Source organism: Chaetodon auriga, chromosome 14 (assembly GCF_051107435.1).
Source record: "Chaetodon auriga isolate fChaAug3 chromosome 14, fChaAug3.hap1, whole genome shotgun sequence".
NCBI lineage: Eukaryota > Metazoa > Chordata > Actinopteri > Chaetodontiformes > Chaetodontidae > Chaetodon > Chaetodon auriga.
The window spans coordinates 7,667,501-7,687,896 of NC_135087.1; the positions used below are offsets into that span (position 1 = coordinate 7,667,501).

Here is a 20,396-nt window from a genome sequence, read left to right on the forward strand (position 1 = left end):
AATCAGCTGAAGTTCTAAAAGCATTTAATTTCTTGCTGCTCTTCATGAGATAAAAGACCAAACACTTCATCAAGTTGTTCATCACTTCAAGCTTTATTTGCACAAACATCAACCATCAACATGTCAGTTATGAAGCACGCTCACATCCAGCTGCTGAGCTACACACATTTCTCTCTAAGTTGTTGTTGTCCAACACTTTACAGCAGTGTTGTTCTCTGTCACACAAAGCTTTAGTTTCCTCTGCAAACATTAAAAGTCATATTGATGAGAGCAGCAGGTGTGTTCCTCCTGCTGCCCCCCAACACACACACACACACACACAGAGCTCCTGTCCTGGGCTCCAGCCAGCCCCTCTAGGCCTGACACTGGCTCCTGTGGAGGGACTGGGTCTGGCTGTGGCCCTTATGGAGGACCTTGCAGGAGTACAGCTCTCCTTGCATCCAGCGCTCCTTGCTCAGGCTCAGGGTGCTGCTGCTGCTGTAGCGTCCGCTCTTCTCCTCCTCGGAGCTGCTCAGGACCCCCTCTGTCACCTGCGTGCCGTCCACCTCCCAGCTCACCACGGCTCCCTCAGGAGAGTAGCCGCTCAGCAGGCAGGCCAGCGTGGCCGAGCCCCCGGAGAGCTGCTCAGAGGAGGGGGGAAGCAGAGAGACCGAGGGCCTGACCGTGGAGCCAGCTGGAGGGGAGAGCAGAGACACACCAGGAGCAGATTAACTCCCACTGTAGGACACACAGCTGAACACGACACACTGACCACACATGACAGAGGTTAACACGACTGTGGACGAGCTGTGAGTGTAAATATAAAGAAATTTTCAGAATAATGATTATGAGATTTAATCTTCATGTCTAATTTATAATGTTTGACAGTAAATAATTCATGCCTTCAATGATTTTCTTGTTTTTCAAAATGTAATGTCTGTATCCAGTTAAAGACTTTGTCATCTGTCTGTTTCACTTCCTTTTCACCACTTTAAACTAACGAACTGTGAACACAAACTACAGCTGGACTGCATGAACATATAAACTCACTTATTTGTTTTATAAACAGATTTCATTTCATTTTAATAACAGTTTGAATGTAAAAAAAATAAGGAATTTGATGTCATTTTTAGCATTAAACTTTTCCTCAGACCAATTCCACAAGCACATTTTGTCTAATAAAAAGTCAATTGAAAATAAAATATGACAAAATGTAACTTATTTGGTATTTATTTAACCTTAATATGATCAAAAATTCAATAATAAAGTGAATCTTTGCACAATGAAAGCCAACAAGTTTGATAAATAACAATAAATATGCACATTTCAAACTCATTCAGTAATTTCTTATATAATTAGCTCAATCTACACAATTCCGTTTGATCTTTCATGTTGTAGAAATGATAAATCTGTGATACTTACAGTCAATGATGAGTTTGGTTCCTCCACCAAAAGTCCACCACAGTGATACAAACTGATGAAGTGGCCGTACAAAAACCTCCTGCACTGTCAACAAGCATCTATACACTGAAAAAAGTCTCTGATGAAAATAAAATGACATGTTTCTGAATCTGCAAAGCATTTCAAATGGTATGGATTGAAATTATTGTATAAATGAAGGTTATTTCTTTCATTTTTCTTTAGTTTTCTGCACCAGACAGACAAATGATGACAGTCTTCTTGGAATAAAGTCATTTTTCTCACAGTTTTCTATCAGGTGATACTTGTTTGAATGAACATGATGCTTTTTAAAAATAATAATTTCCAAACTCACAATGAGCAAAAGTGAATTCCATTATTTATCTGCAGTGAACCCTGTCAGTAAATGAAAGGCAGACAAACAGACACATCATACCAACCACAGTGGACACAAACTTCTCCTTAAATCCTCAACTGCACTTGTAATATAAATATTTCCTTGTGTTCCATTAAGATCATAGATGGTGTCAATCCAAACAGTATTTCTCCTGATTTTGTGTCCCACGTTGCCTTGAGTGTGTTGAGGGCAGAGAGATGATTTCCATAGAGAGGAGGCTTTGCATGGTCAGCTGATCCTCCAGTGAACTGAGAAGGTTTATAGTCCTGTGAGTTCAACACTGCAGGACTCACATCTGTCAGTCAACACAGCAGAAAGCACGAGCACCATGACTCTCATCACCATCCTCATCTGGACGCTGGCCTGCTGCTGTTTCACAGGTTCATTCTCTCAGCAACATTTCAAACATGATGTGCTGCCTTTTCTCTCATTTCTTTCTGCTGATCAATGAATGATTTGTTTTTGTCTGCAGGATGCAGCGGTCAGGTGACTGTGACTCAGCCTCCAGTAGTGACATCGACTGCAGGATCCACTGTCACTGTCACCTGTAAAACCAGCCAACCTGTTTACAGATGGTTTAGTGGAACTGAGGCTATGTTCTGGTATCAACAGAAACCTGGACAGCCTCCAAAGCTCCTAATAGAATTTGCAAGCACACGAGAATCAGGAACACCAGCTCGGTTTAGTGGCAGTGGAAGCAGCTCTGACTTCACTTTGACCATCAGTGGATTAAAGACTGAAGATGCAGCAGTTTATTACTGTCAGAGTTACCATGAAATAAGCAGTGCTCCTCTGTTCACACAGTGATTTGTAGCTGTACAAAAACCTCCCTCAGTCAGACTGCAGAGACACTGAGCTGTTACAGCAGGAACCGACTGCAGCTGCTGAAGAGGAAGAGACTCTGACACAGACCACTGAACACAGAGCTGACAGTAACCTCACCAAGCACAAACTACACATTCACACTCATGCATTTTTCCAATGTCAAGAACTGTGATACAATCATTGTTAGAACCACCAACGCATGATGTTCATTTCCCATATACATCAGTATCACTTGCATTTCCATTACAGAGACAGGTGAGGGCAACGCACCTGAGCACGTAGGAAAATCAAGATTCAGAATGGCAGGCAAGTGAAAACAGCAGAAATATACTTTGGCGTTTCAGTAAGTGGAGAGCTGGTGCTTATTGAAGCCCTGTTTACACGTACATGGTTATTTTGAAGAACGGAGACATTTCCCTGCCTTTGTGCCCTTCGTTTACACGCAATCAATGAAAACGATGCCCTCTCAAAACTCTGGCCAGAGTGGAGATTTTGGAAAACTTTGGTTGCACGTTTGCATGTAAACGGAGAAAAACAGAGAAAAACAGAGTTTTAGGTAGCCGACGTCACATTATACACCAGAACTTGCACCTGTGCCAAAAGGTTGACCTATGTTTACATTTTCATTTGGCTGTGGTGATCATGGATGCATTCAGAGTATCAGTCGCATTTATGTTGGTGCAAACCCTTTTTGTATGTTTGCATTTGTAAATACAGCTGCTCTATTATATCAAGGAGCAGAGATGAATGAGTGCTCGGAGGTCAGCAATTTCGCAACAACTTCTCCCCCCACCAACACGAAGAGCCAGTCCGCGTCACCGCCAGCGTCGACGGCATGCATACACGGGTTAGTGTAAACGAAAAGTTTTCTGAAAACGGACACGTGTGCACGGAGAGGGTGAAATGTCCGTTTCTGAAAATAGCCGGCTACGTGTAAACGTAGTGCCAACCTGTGTTAGTGAGCACTTTTACTTTGCCGGGATAATCCATCCCACCTCACAGGTGTGGCATATCAAGATGCTGGTTAGACAGCATGAACATTGCACAGGTGTGCCTTAGGCTGGACACAATAAAAGGCCACTCTAGAATGTTCAGATTTATCACACACCATGCTGAGGGAGCGTGCAATTGTCATGCTGACTGCAGGAATGTCCACCAGAGCTGTTGCCCGTGAATTGAATGTTCATTTCTCTGCCATAAGCCGTCTCCAAAGGCGTTTCAGACAATTTGGCAGTACATCCAACCGGCCTCACAACCGCAGACCATGTGTAACCACACCAGCCCAGGACCTTCAGATCCAGCGTGTTCACCTCCAAGATCATCTGAGACCAGCCACCTGGACAGCTGCTGCAACAGTCGGTTTGCATAACCAAAGAATTTCTGCACAAACTGTCAGAAACCGTCTCAGGGAAGCTCGTCTGCATGTTTGTCGTCCTCATCGGGGTCTTGAGTTCGTCGTCGTTGCAACTGACTTGAGTGGGCGAATGCTCACATTCGATGTCGTCTGGCACGTTGGAGAGGTGTTCTCTTCACGGATGAATCCAGGTTTTCACTGTTCAGGGCAGATGGCAGACAGCGTGTGTGGCGTCTTGTGGGTGAGCGGTTTGCTGATGTCAACGTTGTGGATCGAGTGGCCCATGGTGGCGGTGGGGTTTTGATATGGGCAGGCGTACTTTATGGACAATGAACACAGGTGTATTTTATTGATGGCATTTTGAATGCAGAGACACCGTGACGAGATCCTGAGGCCCATTGTTGTGCCATTCATCCATGACCATCACCTCATGTTGCAGCACGATAATGCTGTTGCAAGGATCTGTACACAATTCCTGGAAGCTGAAAACATCCCAGTACTTGTATGGCCAGCATACTCATCGGACGCGTCACCCATTGAGCATGTTTGGGATGTTCTGGATGGGCGCATACGACAGCGTGTTCCAGTTCCTGCCAAAATCCAGCAACTTGGCACAGCCATTGAAGAGGAGTGGACCAACATTCAACAGGCCACAATCAACAACCTGATCAACTCTCTGCAAAGGAGATGTGTCGCACTGCGTGAGGCAAATGGTGGTCACACCGGGTACTGACTGGTTTTCTGACCCCCCAGACCCCCCCCAATAAAGCAAAACTGAACATTTCAGAGTGGCCTTTTATTGAGGCCAGCCTAAGGCACCCCTGTATAATAATCATGCTGCCTAATCAGCATCTTGATACGCCACACTGTGAGGTGGGATGGATCATCTCGGCAAAGGAGAAGTGCTCACAAACACAGATTGAGACAGATTTGTGAACAATATTTGAGAGGAATGTTTTTTTGTGTGTGTATATAGAAAATGTTTTAGATCTTTGAGTTCAGCTCATGAAAAATTGGAGTAAGAACAAATGTATTGCATTTAGATTTTTGTTCAGTGTATTTACTATACAAACATGAGATGATCAGGCAGATCATGGCCATCCAAGCTGGTGGGGCTTGTAGTTATGATCATATCTTTTGATCTTATAGGTAATTTCTCAAAAAGTCACACCCCCACTTCCTGATAGTATTGGTTTCTTCTACATCTTGCAGGATGGAATGATTCACAACAGCAGGTCTGTATGGACCAGTGTGTTTCACATCAGTGCAGGAAGAGATGTAAGCTGTGATGAGTTGAGGTGGTTAATGCAGCATCAAACCATTTTTCAAACAGGTGCAAATGAAATGCAGTTACTTCTACACACCTCAGTGTATTTGAGGAATACAGGTATGTTTGTTTTGTGAGGACCAGTTAAAGTTGGTCGCCATCCCTCAAACCAGGGGCCCGTTGCACAAAAGTAGGATTAAGACATCCAGGATAAGTGACTGAGCTGAGCTCAACCAATCCAAAACATGAGCTCACAGGCTTAATTGGTTGCACAAAGACCAAGCCAGGATGATCAGACACGGATTCATCAAGCCAGGTGAAACCTATCCTGGATAAGTATGTGCTTCCTCAAATAGACCCCACCATCGATCACAGATTCACCGATTCACCATGGCAACTAGAGCGGCGTACTTTTCCCCGTTGGAGGCAGAAATCCTCATGGAGGCTTATGAGGAGGTGAAGGACCATTTAAAAAGAAAGGCAACACCAGCCAGCCTTTTCTCCTGACGCCGTACACATACCCCCATGCCAGGACGAGGGCCAGGATTGAAATGACCTTTGGCCTCCTGAAGGCACACTTTCATTGTCTTCATGACTTACAGGTCAGCCCTTTGAGGGCATGTGACATCACTGTGGCCTGTGCTGTCCTCCACAATGTGGCCTGCCTGAGGAAGGAGAGGGCCCCCAGAGTGCCATCACACATGGACTGGGACAATCCTGCCATCTTCACTGATGACGACAGTGGTCGGCTGGTCAGGGACCACATTGGCAGAGGAATTTGTGTGGTTTTTTTTTTTTTTTTTTTTTTTAATTTAGATTGATTTGGCCTCTTATGTTTTTGCTGTATACTGTGTGTATACAAGCTTGCAGGGAGGCTACTGCATCCATTCATTTGTCTGTTCATTTGTTGTGTACGGATTTGTCCTGCATTTATTTCAGTGTGCAGACATGTGGGGTGTATTATATACAGACCATTGAATATGTATTTATTCTTGTGTTGTATAATATGCTTTGATTCTGTGCTTTCTATCTTGCAGAGTCACTGTGTGACTTCAGTTTTGAAAGGAACTGATGCTTTGATTTATCCTTATTCAATAAAGGAACATCATGTTACTCTTTGATGTGCATTTATATTTCTATTGGATGTGTATTTTATATGTAGTCTATGGGAAACTGTCTATCTAATGATTGCAACATCATCTAAAATCATCATTTATCTACAATGATTGAAATTAATTAAAATTGAAATTAATGACGCTTATGTTTTGTGTTAATGTTTAAATAATGACAGTGGATCGAGTTGAATGTGATAACAATGTGTGATGGGCAGTGGAATAACTATTGGTTTCTGTTTGTGATGACTGCTGACTGAGATAAGGGATGAGATTAAATAGATCCTGGAACTTAGCCTGGTCTGGAGCAGGCTAGCTCCACAGATTAAATCTCCATGGTAATTTATCCCATAACATGTCCCACTTTCCACTATCCTGCTTTTGTGGAACCGGATCACGGATAAGTTGAGCCAGGATAACCAACACATCCCGGCTTAATCCCTTATCCTAGTTTTGTGCAACGGGCCCCAGGCGTTTAGCCTTTTGGCACCTCAGCTAATCCTGATCTGTGGTAGATGATCATTGCAGTCGAAGCAGAAACATCAAAGTCTTGAAATACGGTATTCAGCCAAATATAAAATGGGAGATGACTGAGGTAGAAAAACTGATAGAGTGAAGTTTTAAAATCATCACCGCAAATCTCCAGTCAGCTCACATTGAGTTAAGTGTCAGTCCAGTCCGCCAACAGGGGGTGCTATAGATATGTTAATGAGGAGAACAAAAAGAAGAGACAAGGAGATTGTTGACAACGAAGAGACGAAACATAAAGAAGAGAATAAAGTCGACATTTTCTAGATGGACCATTAAAGTCTGAATGATCTTCAAGATGATGAAGTGTGGCTCCACCTCACCTCTGCTCTTTCTGTTTCACATGAACAGGTGTGTGTTTGCCTTCTTCACTATATTTGCATGACTTTGATGCATCACTGCTCCTCACACTTTAAGTTCTTGTGTTACAGAGAGTAAAAAAAGCAGAATTAAATTTCAACAACAAAACAGTTGTTAGAAAATAATCAGTGGTTGCAACAAATGTTCAACAGTATTAACATGAATAGTTTTTAGTATATATATAGTTTGCTCTGACATCTACATTAAAATAATTCAAATCCACGTTTCCTTGAGTGTGTTGAGAGCAGAGAGATGATTTCCATAGAGAGGAGGCTTTGCATGGTCAGCTGATCCTCCAGTGAACTGAGAAGGTTTATAGTCCTGTGAGTTCAACACTGCAGGACTCACATCTGTCAGTCAACACAGCAGAAAGCACGAGCACCATGACTCTCATCACCATCCTCATCTGGACGCTGGCCTGCTGCTGTTTCACAGGTTCATTCTCTCAGCAACATTTCAAACATGATGTGCTGCCTTTTCTCTCATTTCTTTCTGCTGATCAATGAATGATTTGTTTTTGTCTGCAGGATGCAGCGGTCAGGTGACTGTGACTCAGCCTCCAGTAGTGACATCGACTGCAGGATCCACTGTCACTGTCACCTGTAAAGTCAGCAAACCTGTTTACAGATGGTCTGATGGTGATGAGGGTATGCACTGGTATCAACAGAAATCTGGACAGCCTCCAAAGCTTCTAATAAGATTTGTAAGCACACAACTTTCAGGAACACCAGCTCGGTTTAGTGGCAGTGGAAGCAGCTCCGACTTCACTTTGACCATCAGTGGATTTCAGACTGAAGATGCAGCAGTTTATTACTGTCAGAGTGCACACATTATAAACAGTGCTTGGGTGTTCACACAGTGATTTGTAGCTGTACAAAAACCTCCCTCAGTCAGACTGCAGAGACACTGAGCTGTTACAACAGGAACTGATTGCAGCTGCTGAAGAGGAAGAGACTCTGACACAGACCACTGAACACAGAGCTGACAGTAACCTCACCAAGCACAAACTACACATTCACACTCATAAATTAATTGTTTTCTCTTAAAAGTATTTTAAATCGCTTTGTTGTCTACAAAGCAGACAAGTGTTGCCTCAACATTGGTAGGCCTGGCCCATATTATCAATTACGGGACTCAAAGTACAGACCAGGAGACAAGAGTAAAAAAACCAAACCAAATTTATTAACAATATGCATAACAGAAAACACACTCATAAGGAGCGGAGAGAACAAACAAAAGGTGCACTCGATGAGAGGAACGAACAATTTCTCCACGTGGGAAGCTGAGGCCTGGCAACGGCTGAACGTGGCTGGTAGGCACTGCGAACAGACAAAGCACAGGTGAAACACAAGAAAAACCACCGGCAAAAGACAGAGATCGCAACTGGGCACAGACTGGAAGTACTCACTGAGCTCGGTTCTGGATGACTCATGGGAGAGATCAGGATAATCGGGCAACCACTCTAGCTCCTTCTCTTCCATTAGTACCTGAGGTCCAATCAGGCTCATGTGCTCCAGGTGCGCTGCCTGAGAGGCGGAGTCAGCTGGGTGCAGGGAAACACCCAGCTGAGACAGACAGACACATAACACTGGGGTAAAGGGACACAGAGAACACTAGGAGCAGACAGATCGAACGGATCTTCACAAACATACTTTCACAAAATCGGTTGTTCATGGGTTTATTGTCAAGATGAAAACAAGCATTTTTGATATTTTTCTATCACTGTATAGTGTTCATTATGATTTAAAAGAAATGACATTAGAGAGACGAATATTTACAAGATCAGTCCAAAACTTTTCATTCTCCACAGAGAGGAGAATCAGCTGAAGTTCTAAAAGCATTTAATTTCTTGCTGCTCTTCATGAGATAAAAGACCAAACACTTCATCAAAGGTACAAAAATTAGCTGAACATCACCACTAAAGCTCAGAGACGCACATGTTGCATTTTGTTTGTTGAACCTGTACAATCACTGAATTTATGAGGTTTTTGTCAAGAAACAGACCCAAACACTGTGACTCAGAGAAAGACGTGGGAGGTGATGAAGAGTTTAATCAGATTAATGATCTTTCCAACAGAGTAACACAGACAAATGTCAGAGATCCAATCATTTGAGCAGACGGTCAGGCCAGGGGGGACAGGTCCAAGAGGGAATCAGCTGACGTTATAAAAGCATTTAATTTCTTGCTGCTCTTCATGAGATAAAAGACCAAACACTTCATCAAGTTGTTCATCACTTCAAGCTTTATTAGCACAAACATCAACCATCAACATGACAGTTATGAAGCACACTCACATCCAGCTGCTGAGCTACACACATTTCTCTCTAAGTTGTTGTTGTCCAACACTTTACAGCAGTGTTGTTCTCTGTCACACAAAGCTTTAGTTTCCTCTGCAAACATTAAAAGTCATATTGATGAGAGCAGCAGGTGTGTTCCTCCTGCTGCCCCCCAACACACACACACACACACACACACACACACAGAGCTCCTGTCCTGGGCTTGGGCCAGCCCCTCTAGGCCTGACACTGGCTCCTGTGGAGGGACTGGGTCTGGCTGTGGCCCTTATGGAGGACCTTGCAGGAGTACAGCTCTCCTTGCATCCAGCGCTCCTTGCTCAGGCTCAGGGTGCTGCTGCTGCTGTAGCGTCCGCTCTTCTCCTCCTCGGAGCTGCTCAGGACCCCCTCTGTCACCTGCGTGCCGTCCACCTCCCAGCTCACCACGGCTCCCTCAGGAGAGTAGCCGCTCAGCAGGCAGGCCAGCGTGGCCGAGCCCCCGGAGAGCTGCTCAGAGGAGGGGGGAAGCAGAGAGACCGAGGGCCTGACCGTGGAGCCAGCTGGAGGGGAGAGCAGAGACACACCAGGAGCAGATTAACTCCCACTGTAGGACACACAGCTGAACACGACACACTGACCACACATGACAGAGGTTAACACGACTGTGGACGAGCTGTGAGTGTAAATATAAAGAAATATTCAGAATAATGATCATGAGATTTAATCTTCATGTCTAATTTATAATGTGTGACAGTAAATAATTCATGCCTTCAATGATTTTCTTGTTTTTCAAAATGTAATGTCTGTATCCAGTTAAAGACTTTGTCATCTGTCTGTTTCACTTCCTTTTCACCACTTTAAACTAACGAACTGTGAACACAAACTACAGCTGGACTGCATGAACATATAAACTCACTTATTTGTTTTATAAACAGATTTCATTTCATTTTAATAACAGTTTGAATGTAAAAAATAAGAAATTTGGTGTGATTTTTTAGCATTAAACTTTTCCTCAGACCAATTCCACAAGCACATTTTGTCTAATAAAAAGTCAATTGAAAATAAAATATGACAAAATGTAACTTATTTGGCATTTATTTAACCTTAATATGATCAGAAACACAATAATAAAGTGAATCTTTGCACAATGAAAGCCAACTTGCGATTTCAAACAAGTTTGATAAATAACAATAAATATACACATTTCAAACTCTTTCAGTAATTTCTTATATAATTAGCTCATTTTCCACAATTAAGTTTGATCTTTCATGTTGTAGAAATGATAAATCTGTGATACTTACAGTCAATGATGAGTTTGGTTCCTCCACCAAAAGTGTACCACAGTGATACAAACTGATGAAGTGGCCGTACAAAAACCTCCTGCACTGTCAACAAGCATCTATACACTGAAAAAAGTCTCTGATGAAACTAAAATGACATGTTTCTGAATCTGCAAAGCATTTTAAGTGATATGGATTGAAATTATTGTATAAATGAAAGTTATTTCTTTCATTTTTCTTTAGTTTTCTGCACCTGACAGACAAACGACAACAGTCTTCTTGTAATAAAGTCATTTTTTTCACAGTTTTCTATCAGGTGATACTTGGTTTAATGAACATGATGCTTTTTAATTATGATCATTTTCAAATTCATAATAAGCTGAAGTTATCTGCAGTGAACCCTGTCAGTAAATGAAAGGCAGACAAACAGACACATCATACCAACCACAGTGGACACAAACTTCTCCTTAAATCCTCAACTGCACTTGTCATATAAATATATCCTTGTGTTCCATTAAGATCATAGATGGTGTCAATCCAAACAGTATTTCTCCTGATTTTGTGTCCCACGTTGCCTTGAGTGTGTTGAGAGCAGAGAGATGATTTCCATAGAGAGGAGGCTTTGCATGGTCAGCTGATCCTCCAGTGAACTGAGAAGGTTTATAGTCCTGTGAGTTCAACACTGCAGGACTCACATCTGTCAGTCGACACAGCAGAAAGCACGAGCACCATGACTCTCATCACCATCCTCATCTGGACGCTGGCCTGCTGCTGTTTCACAGGTTCATTCTCTCAGCAACATTTCAAACATGATGTGCTGCCTTTTCTCTCATTTCTTTCTGCTGATCAATGAATGATTTGTTTTTGTCTGCAGGATGCAGCGGTCAGGTGACTGTGACTCAGCCTCCAGTAGTGACAACGACTGCAGGATCCACTGTCACTGTCACCTGTAAAACCAGCCAACCTGTTTACAGATACGGTAGTTATGACTGTATGTCCTGGTATCAACAGAAATCTGGACAACCTCCAAAGCTCATAATAAGATATGCAAGCACACGACATTCAGGAACACCAGCTCGGTTTAGTGGCAGTGGAAGCAGCTCCGACTTCACTTTGACCATCAGTGGATTTCAGACTGAAGATGCAGCAGTTTATTACTGTCAGAGTTTCCACTCCATAAACAGTGCTGCTCTGTTCACACAGTGATTTGTAGTTGTACAAAAACCTCCCTCAGTCAGACTGCAGAGACACTGAGCTGTTACAGCAGGAACCGACTGCAGCTGCTGAAGAGGAAGAGACTCTGACACAGACCACTGAACACAGAGCTGACAGTAACCTCACCAAGCACAAACTACACATTCACACTCATACATTTTTCCTTTTTCAAAAACTGTGATACTATCGTTTTTATAACCAACATCTCATGTATGTTATGTTGCTTTGACTTAAAATTACTTTTATCCAACCAGCAAGTTTTTCTTGATTGAAATGACACAGGCGTCTCCCAGAAGATAGTAAGACGATGTACAAGAGGCATCATCGTGGCAAAAAATATTTCTTAACTTTTATTTACATTTGAACAAAAAGTGGCATTTCCAAATTTTTCATACCCTTTGTAAACTGTCCCAGTCTATGGGATAATCCAAAGTTCTATACCATTCCACATGGTCCAAGCTGTTCTAAACTATCCTAATTACCCTGATTCATTGGGAACAGCTGTTTTAATACACTCAAAAGGTGAGAAACAGCAGCTCTCTGCAGTTGGTTTGTGGACAGTCATGGCTGAGACAATGGAGCTCACTGAGGACCTGCGGCTATGCAGTGTGGCTCCTCACAAGTCAGGAAAGGGCTATAAGGCCATATCTAAATGTTTTCAGGTTCCAGTGGCTGCAGTGCAAAGTATTATTAAAAAATACATGTTGTTCCACACTGTGAAAAATCTCTGAGGACGTGGTCGGAAGCCCAAAGTGACACCTGTGCTGGCCAGGAGGATAGTGATAGAGGTGAAAAAGGATCCAAGGATCACCACCAAGGCCATCCTGGTGAATATGGGCTCTGCTGGTGGCAACGTCTCAAGGCAGACAGTCCAACGGACACTGCACACTGCTGGGTTTCACGGACGCAGACCAAGGAGGACGCCACTCCTCCAGATAACACACATAAAAGGCCGCTTGGCCTTTGCAAATGCTCATCTGGACAATGAAGAAGACTTCTGGTCTTCTGCTTTATGGTCAGATGAAACAAAAGTTGAATTGTTTGGCCGCAATGATGTATCCTTCATTTGATGTCAAAAAGGAGAAGCCTTCAACCCTAAGAACACCATCCCCACTGTCAAACATATTGGTGGGAACCGAATGCTTTGGGGGTGTTTTTCAGTCAATGGAGCAGGGAAACTAATCAAAGTAACTGACACCATGAAAAAAGAGCAATACATCAAGATTCTCAACAACAACATCAGGCAGTCTGCTGAGAAGCTTGGCCTTGGGCACCTGTGGACATTTCAGCACAACAACGACCCAAAACACACAGCAAAAGTGTTGAGGAAATGGTTAGCTGACAAAAACATTAACGTGTTGCAGTGGCCCAGCCAGAGTCCTGACTTGAACCCAATTGAGAATCTGTGGAAGGAGCTAAAGATCAGGGTGATGGCAAGGAGACCCTCCAACCTGAAAGAGATGGAGCTCATCGCTAAAGATGAATGGTCAAAAATACCAGTGGAGACATGCAAAAAGCTGGTCAGCAATTATAGGAAGCGTCTGTCACATAATGTGGGATTCTTAGATTACACAAAAAGGATGGCTGGAGTCACAAGGACTGAAGAGCCGTGCTTTTATTTACAGTGAAAAAAAAAACAAGAAAAAGTGACCCGTGTGGCACCGCAGCACCCTTCACAGTTCACTGTGTGGCATCCCATCACCTCTCCCTCGAGTGCTTTGTTGGTCAGAGCATTAAAAGGACTAAGCCCCTCCCCAAGCCCAAACAATTTCCAATTAGCACCCAAAACTGCTATTTCTGGCCACCACACATTCATAAACAGGTTCCACCTTAACCCCACTAACACAATACCAACACCCAAATCATCACAGCAAAAAAAAATTCTCATTGTCCCTGACTCTATTTGACCACAACACAACTTGATATTCCTTCTGACCCCAAATCTCCCCTCCACTCAGAGGAACATGGTATGGCCAGCACCATTTCCCCACCACATAAGGCGGCTGCTTCAGCTGCTCTGGTTCCAACCCCAGGCACAGAGGAAGAGAGCACCAGCATGGCACCAGCAGCACTGGTAACCTATGATTGAATAAAGAAACTGAAGATAACTAAGCTGATGTGTAGTGTAATTCTTTTGTAGGAAATGTGTATATGATGTTAATACCTTTAGGCCCATGTGGTGTGTGCACTCACCACAGAAACAGCGAGGAACTATGTGTTTTCTGAACCGGGGATGTATGAAAGCCTGAGTGTTAGCTTCACCATGTGCCACCTTTGTCATGTGACGAGGCCTTCGTCACAGCATCTGATTTCTGGAATAGCCAATAAAGGCTTTTCCATTGATTATTGAGAAGGGTATGAATAATTGTGGGCTTGACTGTACATCAGTATCACTTGCATTTCCATTAAGGAGACAAGTGAGGACAACACACCTGAGAACATGGGAAAATCAAGAGTCAGGAAGGCAGGCAAGCAGGCAGGGGAAGAAAACAGAAATATAATTTGGTGTATCGTCAGGAGTCTCAGTCATTACCACATGGATTAACAGACAATTCAGCAAGTGGAGAGCTGGTGCTTATTCACTGTGGCTGCAGGTGAGTTTTGATTGAATGATTGAGTGCAGCTGCGTTCAGGGGAGGAGGAGGCCGAGCCCAACCTGTCAGCCACACCCTGCAGGGAAACACACTCACACCAGACAGACAGACAGGAGACAGAGGGAGAGGACAAACACAGAACATGGAAGAGAAAAAGGAGGGAAAACTGCAGATCACCACAGTCTGTTAAATATGAAGCTACAGTCAGTGGCCTGTTAGCTTAGCTTTGCATTAGCTTAGCATTTCAGGCTTCTTGGTGCTTAAAAATGCCTTTAGACTGGAAGCAGAGGTAAACAACTAGTCTGGCTCTATTCCTGAGGTTAAAAAAATAAAATAAAATAAAATAAAATAAAATAAAATAAAATAAAATAAAATAAGTATAACAACACCTCTGAAGCTCATTATATTCCATCGTTTTACAAAATGCCGCCTTAAGTTGAATATGCAGAATTAAATTTAATCTTTTCCAGAAAAGAACTGCTTTCAGAAAATATCCACTGAGAGCAACATTCAACAGTATTAACATGAATAGTTGTTCATTCAGCAGCATAAAAGATCTGCTCTAACACCCACATTCAAAGTGTGTTGAGAGCAGAGAGATGATTTCCATAGAGAGGAGGCTTTGCATGGTCAGCTGATCCTCCAGTGAACTGAGAAGGTTTATAGTCCTGTGAGTTCAACACTGCAGGACTCACATCTGTCAGTCAACACAGCAGAAAGCACGAGCACCATGACTCTCATCACCATCCTCATCTGGACGCTGGCCTGCTGCTGTTTCACAGGTTCATTCTCTCAGCAACATTTCAAACATGATGTGCTGCCTTTTCTCTCATTTCTTTCTGCTGATCAATGAATGATTTGTTTTTGTCTGCAGGATGCAGCGGTCAGGTGACTGTGACTCAGCCTCCAGTAGTGACATCGACTGCAGGATCCACTGTCACTGTCACCTGTAAAACCAGCAAACCTGTTCACAGAGATGGTGTTGGAGAGTATATGTTCTGGTATCAACAGAAATCTGGACAGCCTCCAAAGCTCCTAATAATATATGCAAGCATACGAAATTCAGGAACACCAGCTCGGTTTAGTGGCAGTGGAAGCAGCTCCGACTTCACTTTGACCATCAGTGGAGTTCAGACTGAAGATGCAGCAGTTTATTACTGTCAGAGTGTCCACAGTGACCCAGTGTTCACACAGTGATTTGTAGCTGTACAAAAACCTCCCTCAGTCAGACTGCAGAGACACTGAGCTGTTACAGCAGGAACCGACTGCAGCTGCTGAAGAGGAAGAGACTCTGACACAGACCACTGAACACAGAGCTGACAGTAACCTCACCAAGCACAAACTACACATTCACACTCATACATTTTTCCAATGTCAAGAACTGTGATACAATCGTTGTTTTAACCACCAACCCATGATGTTCATTTCCCAAATAAATCAGTATCACTTGCATTTCCATTGTGGACACAGGTGAGGGCAACGAACCTGAGCACATAGGAAAATCAAGAGTCAGGCAAGCAGACAGGGGAAGAAAGCAGAAATATACTTTGGCGTTTCTTCAGGAGACTCAATCATTACCACGTGGATTACAGTTTTTGCTCGTCGCTTGAACACTTTTTGCCAAACTTGGCTCACTGTGTCAAAACTCTACACACAAGCAAATAAGACACAACACTGGGAAATAAAGCATTCACATCTATGTCAAGCTGACACTCTGCTATCAAAACCTAACAATCCTTTGTCAAAATGTCACTCTGATAACACAATGATGCATACTTGTATCATCCAAATACACTTTTAGATTAGAGGCAACACACTAGTGTACCTTATGTAAAACACTGCAGTCTTTCATTTTCAATGTTTTTATTCAGTTTCTCAGAGCATTCTTTGAAGCTCAATGCAACACTGTTTGTTACACAGTTCTTAAGTTTTTTCTCAACGAAGGTTTTCACAACAACCAAGAATGAAAGTAATGTAATAGAATTACTGTCAGGATACAAATTACATCAACTCAATAATGTGCATTACAGTACTGTACTTTACAGTACAGTACATTCAGTAAAGATAAACTAAAACAGTAACCTTTACCCTAATAACGTTCGCTCGATTTGTGTTGATGAACTCTTGCCTATCTGCAAGTATTTGTGGTCGTAGCTGGTGGAGACGGATTGCATTGTTTGCTCTGACTATTTCTACAGTGGCAGTTTCCTGCTGTTGGGTGAACAGGCGTTGCTGTCCACCCCCACAAGGTCTTCTCGCCATTCTGTAGGAAAATACAACCACGAATTGTTATTGGTTTGGTTATTTTTTACAGTAATGTATATACTGTACTTTACTGTATATACCATACACAGTACTGAAACATCTCAATGTAATCACTGCGTGTTTCACAGAACTTTATTGTATTTACAGTACTGTACTGTATACTTACACAGTACTGTAACTTCTCTATGGTACAGTATTATGTACAATACTGTACTCTAAATTTCACAGAAATATAAAATTTTTGTAGCAAATGGAGCGTTAGCCAACTATTGTTCAGCTGAGGCCTATTTGTGGCTGATAGGTGTTCAGTTTTGTAAGTAAGTATATTCAGGTGTGTGTCACAGTATTTCCAATTAACCAATGTGTTTTGTATTTTGAATGGATGTGTTTTCCCAATGGTTCCCTGAGATTTCATTGATGAACGAAGTGTCTGTTGTATGAAATAGTGTGTAGTGTGCAGGAACAAGTGTGTTGCAGAATTGCAACTAAAGTGCAAAGCGGCACTTCTGTTGAAGGTATGGCCACACTGTGTTTAAAGTAAAGTAAGAAAAACTTCAAGTTTTGTTTGTTTGGTCTAAGCATGTGTCAATAGTGTTCAAGCAGTGTGCAAAAACTGTGACAATTCAGCAAGCGGAGAGCTGGTGCTTATTCACTGTGGCTGCAGGTGAGTCTTGATTGAATGATTGAGTGCAGCTGTGTTCAGGGGAGGAGGAGGCCGAGCCCAACCTGTCAGCCACACCCTGCAGGGAAACACACTCACACCAGACAGACAGACAGACAGGAGACAGAGGGAGAGGACAAACACAAGACACAAAAGGGAAAAAGGAGGGAAAACTGTGGATCACCACAGTCTGTTAAACATGAAGCAACAGCCTGTGGCCTGTTAGCTTAGCTTTGCATTAGCTTAGCTTAGCATTCAAGCTTCTTGGTGCTTGAAAAGGCCTTAAGACTAGAAGCAGAGGTAAACAACTTGAGCAAAGAATGAGTTCAGACGAGGTAGAGTCTGTTGTCCTGAGCTTGAGTGTGAACAGGTCCAAGAGTGGTAACAGATGAGGGCCAAGCACCTGAGCACAAACAGACAACAAACAGTCAGGAAGGCAAGAAAGAACAGTGACAAGAGTACAGAACATGATGTTCAGGTCTGCTCATTACCACGCAGCAAGACAGATGATACGATGATTAGTGATTGGAACCCGGGTGCTTATATACTGAGTGAGCAGGTGGGTCTTGATTGATGATTGCATACAGGTGTGTTCCAGAGGCCGAGCCCAACCTGCCGACCACGCCCTGCAGCAACACAGACACAGGGCCTTTCTCAATATGCGTTCTTCTCTGTACTTGTGTTCTTGTGTACTTGAGAAACGTCATCAGTCTCAGTCCAAGTACTGTTCCAATTCAAAAGTCCGCATCTCGCCAAGTACAGTCAAATACCCGGATGTGTTCTTGCCCCTCCCATTTTATCCAGGATGCATCGGGTGGTGACTTGCGTGGACTTGGGGCAGCCACGTATCCCAGAATGCATTTCGTAGCAATGATAGCGGAGGAGAGGACTCACAACTGTAAAGTTACAAGTTTCGAAATACTACTGTTTTAGTAGTACGGAATGTGGTTTTAAGATTATTTCATGTGAGAAAGTGGATGTTAAAACTTAAAATCTGTGGTCGATTCATTACGATAGCGCGTAGTTTAAAATTTGCTCCAAAGTTTTTGGAGATAACTGGCAGACGAGCTGCAATGGTGACGTCATCAAGTACGCTGCCGTCCCTATTGCAGAATGACCGTCCTGCGTCCTCCCGTCCTGGAGAGACTGTACTCCCAGGTCGAACTTGCTAAGTCCGAACTGCCAAGTTCGTAAGTCCGAACTTGGTGTACTTGGTATTGAGAAACGACCACAGACTTGACCCACAAGGGACAGACAGACAAGAGACAAGACCTTTAATGTCTGAGTGATGGCCAAGATGATGAACTGATGCAGTTTGCCAGCAGGGGACGCCATTCGTCTGTTAATGAACCCAAAGACATGTGGGACAAACGTAAAACAGGAACATTGAAGAGAAAAAACTTAAAAAGTCCTGAATTCCAAACTTTAGGAGTGACCTTGTCTGAATAAAAGGCTGAATGATCGTCAAGATGATGAAGTGTGGCTCCACCTCACCTCTGCTCTTTCTGTTTCACATGAACAGGTGTGTGTTTGCCTTCTTCACTTTATTTGCATGACTTTGATGCATCACTGCTCCTCACACTTTAAGTTCTTGTGTCACAGAGAGTCTGAACTGTTTTCATGCACTCACACTGAAAACTGCATCAGGATGATGTTGCCAATAACTCTGATTGTCATGTTGGGTTTTCTGAGTCAGGGTGAGAGATTTTCAACATGTTCAGAGTAAATTCAGTCGCTTCTCTCGTCTTCACTTTTGCTTTGAACATGTTTGTCGTTGTCTTCTTTTAAAACCTGAGCTGCTGCTTCAGATGACTTTAAACATGTTTTTCTTTCCTCATTTCAGAGTCTTCTGCAAACAATTTTCTGACTCAGACTGACAAATCCAAGTCTGTTACTCTTGGAGGGACTGTGACCATCAGCGCCACAGGGAGTTCAGATATTGAAGATGATCTCAGTTGGTACCTTCAGAAAGCTGGACAGACTCCCAAACTTCTTATATACACAACCTCAAATCGCGTCTCAGGAACTCCGTCTCGATTCAGTGGCAGTAGTTCTGGTTCTCACTACACTCTGACCATCAGTGGTGTTCAGACTGAAGATGCTGGAGATTACTACTGTCTTGGTGCCCATGGTGGTGGAGTGTTCACACAGTGATTCAGAGCCGTACAAAAACCTCCTTCAGTTTGAGTGAAGTGAAAACGGCCTGCTGCAGGTGCAGAGGAATGATGAAGAGACTGATGATGAGGATAACTGGTCCAGTGAACACAAGAGTCATCAAGCAGAACCACAATGAATCTACATAAACTCCAACAAATTCCCAGTTCCTGAAGTGCAGCTTAATGTTAATATGCTGAATTAAATTGAAACAACAAAACAGTTGTTAGAAAGTAATCACTGATTGCCACAAACATTCAACAGTATTAATACTAACAGTTTTAAATGAAGAAGCATAAAAATCTGCTTTTACAACTACATTCAAATAATTCAAATCCACGTTGCCTTGAGTGTGCTGAGAGCAGAGAGGTGATTTCCATAGAGAGGAGGCTTTGCATGGTCAGCTGATCCTCCAGTGAACTGAGAAGGTTTATAGTCCTGTGAGTTCAACACTGCAGGACTCACATCTGTCAGTCGACACAGCAGAAAGCACGAGCACCATGACTCTCATCACCATCCTCATCTGGACGCTGGCCTGCTGCTGTTTCACAGGTTCATTCTCTCAGCAACATTTCAAACATGATGTGCTGCCTTTTCTCTCATTTCTTTCTGCTGATCAATGAATGATTTGTTTTTGTCTGCAGGATGCAGCGGTCAGGTGACTGTGACTCAGCCTCCAGTAGTGACATCGACTGCAGGATCCACTGTCACT

General features: G+C 43.0%; 1 pseudogene and 1 gene segment (V, D, J or C); both read right to left on the minus strand.

Moving 5' to 3' along the window:
* Positions 1 to 353: 353 nt before the first annotated feature.
* On the minus strand, positions 354 to 8,722 carry LOC143331874 (Ig lambda-2 chain C region-like). The segment is given in 4 exon segments: positions 354 to 673; positions 1,402 to 1,453; positions 8,505 to 8,560; positions 8,650 to 8,722. Coding segments are annotated over 4 exon segments (501 nt in total).
* A 1,033-nt stretch (positions 8,723 to 9,755) lies between these two features.
* Positions 9,756 to 19,660, minus strand: LOC143331875 (Ig lambda-2 chain C region pseudogene; annotated as a pseudogene).
* Between the last annotated feature and the right edge of the window lie 736 nt (positions 19,661 to 20,396).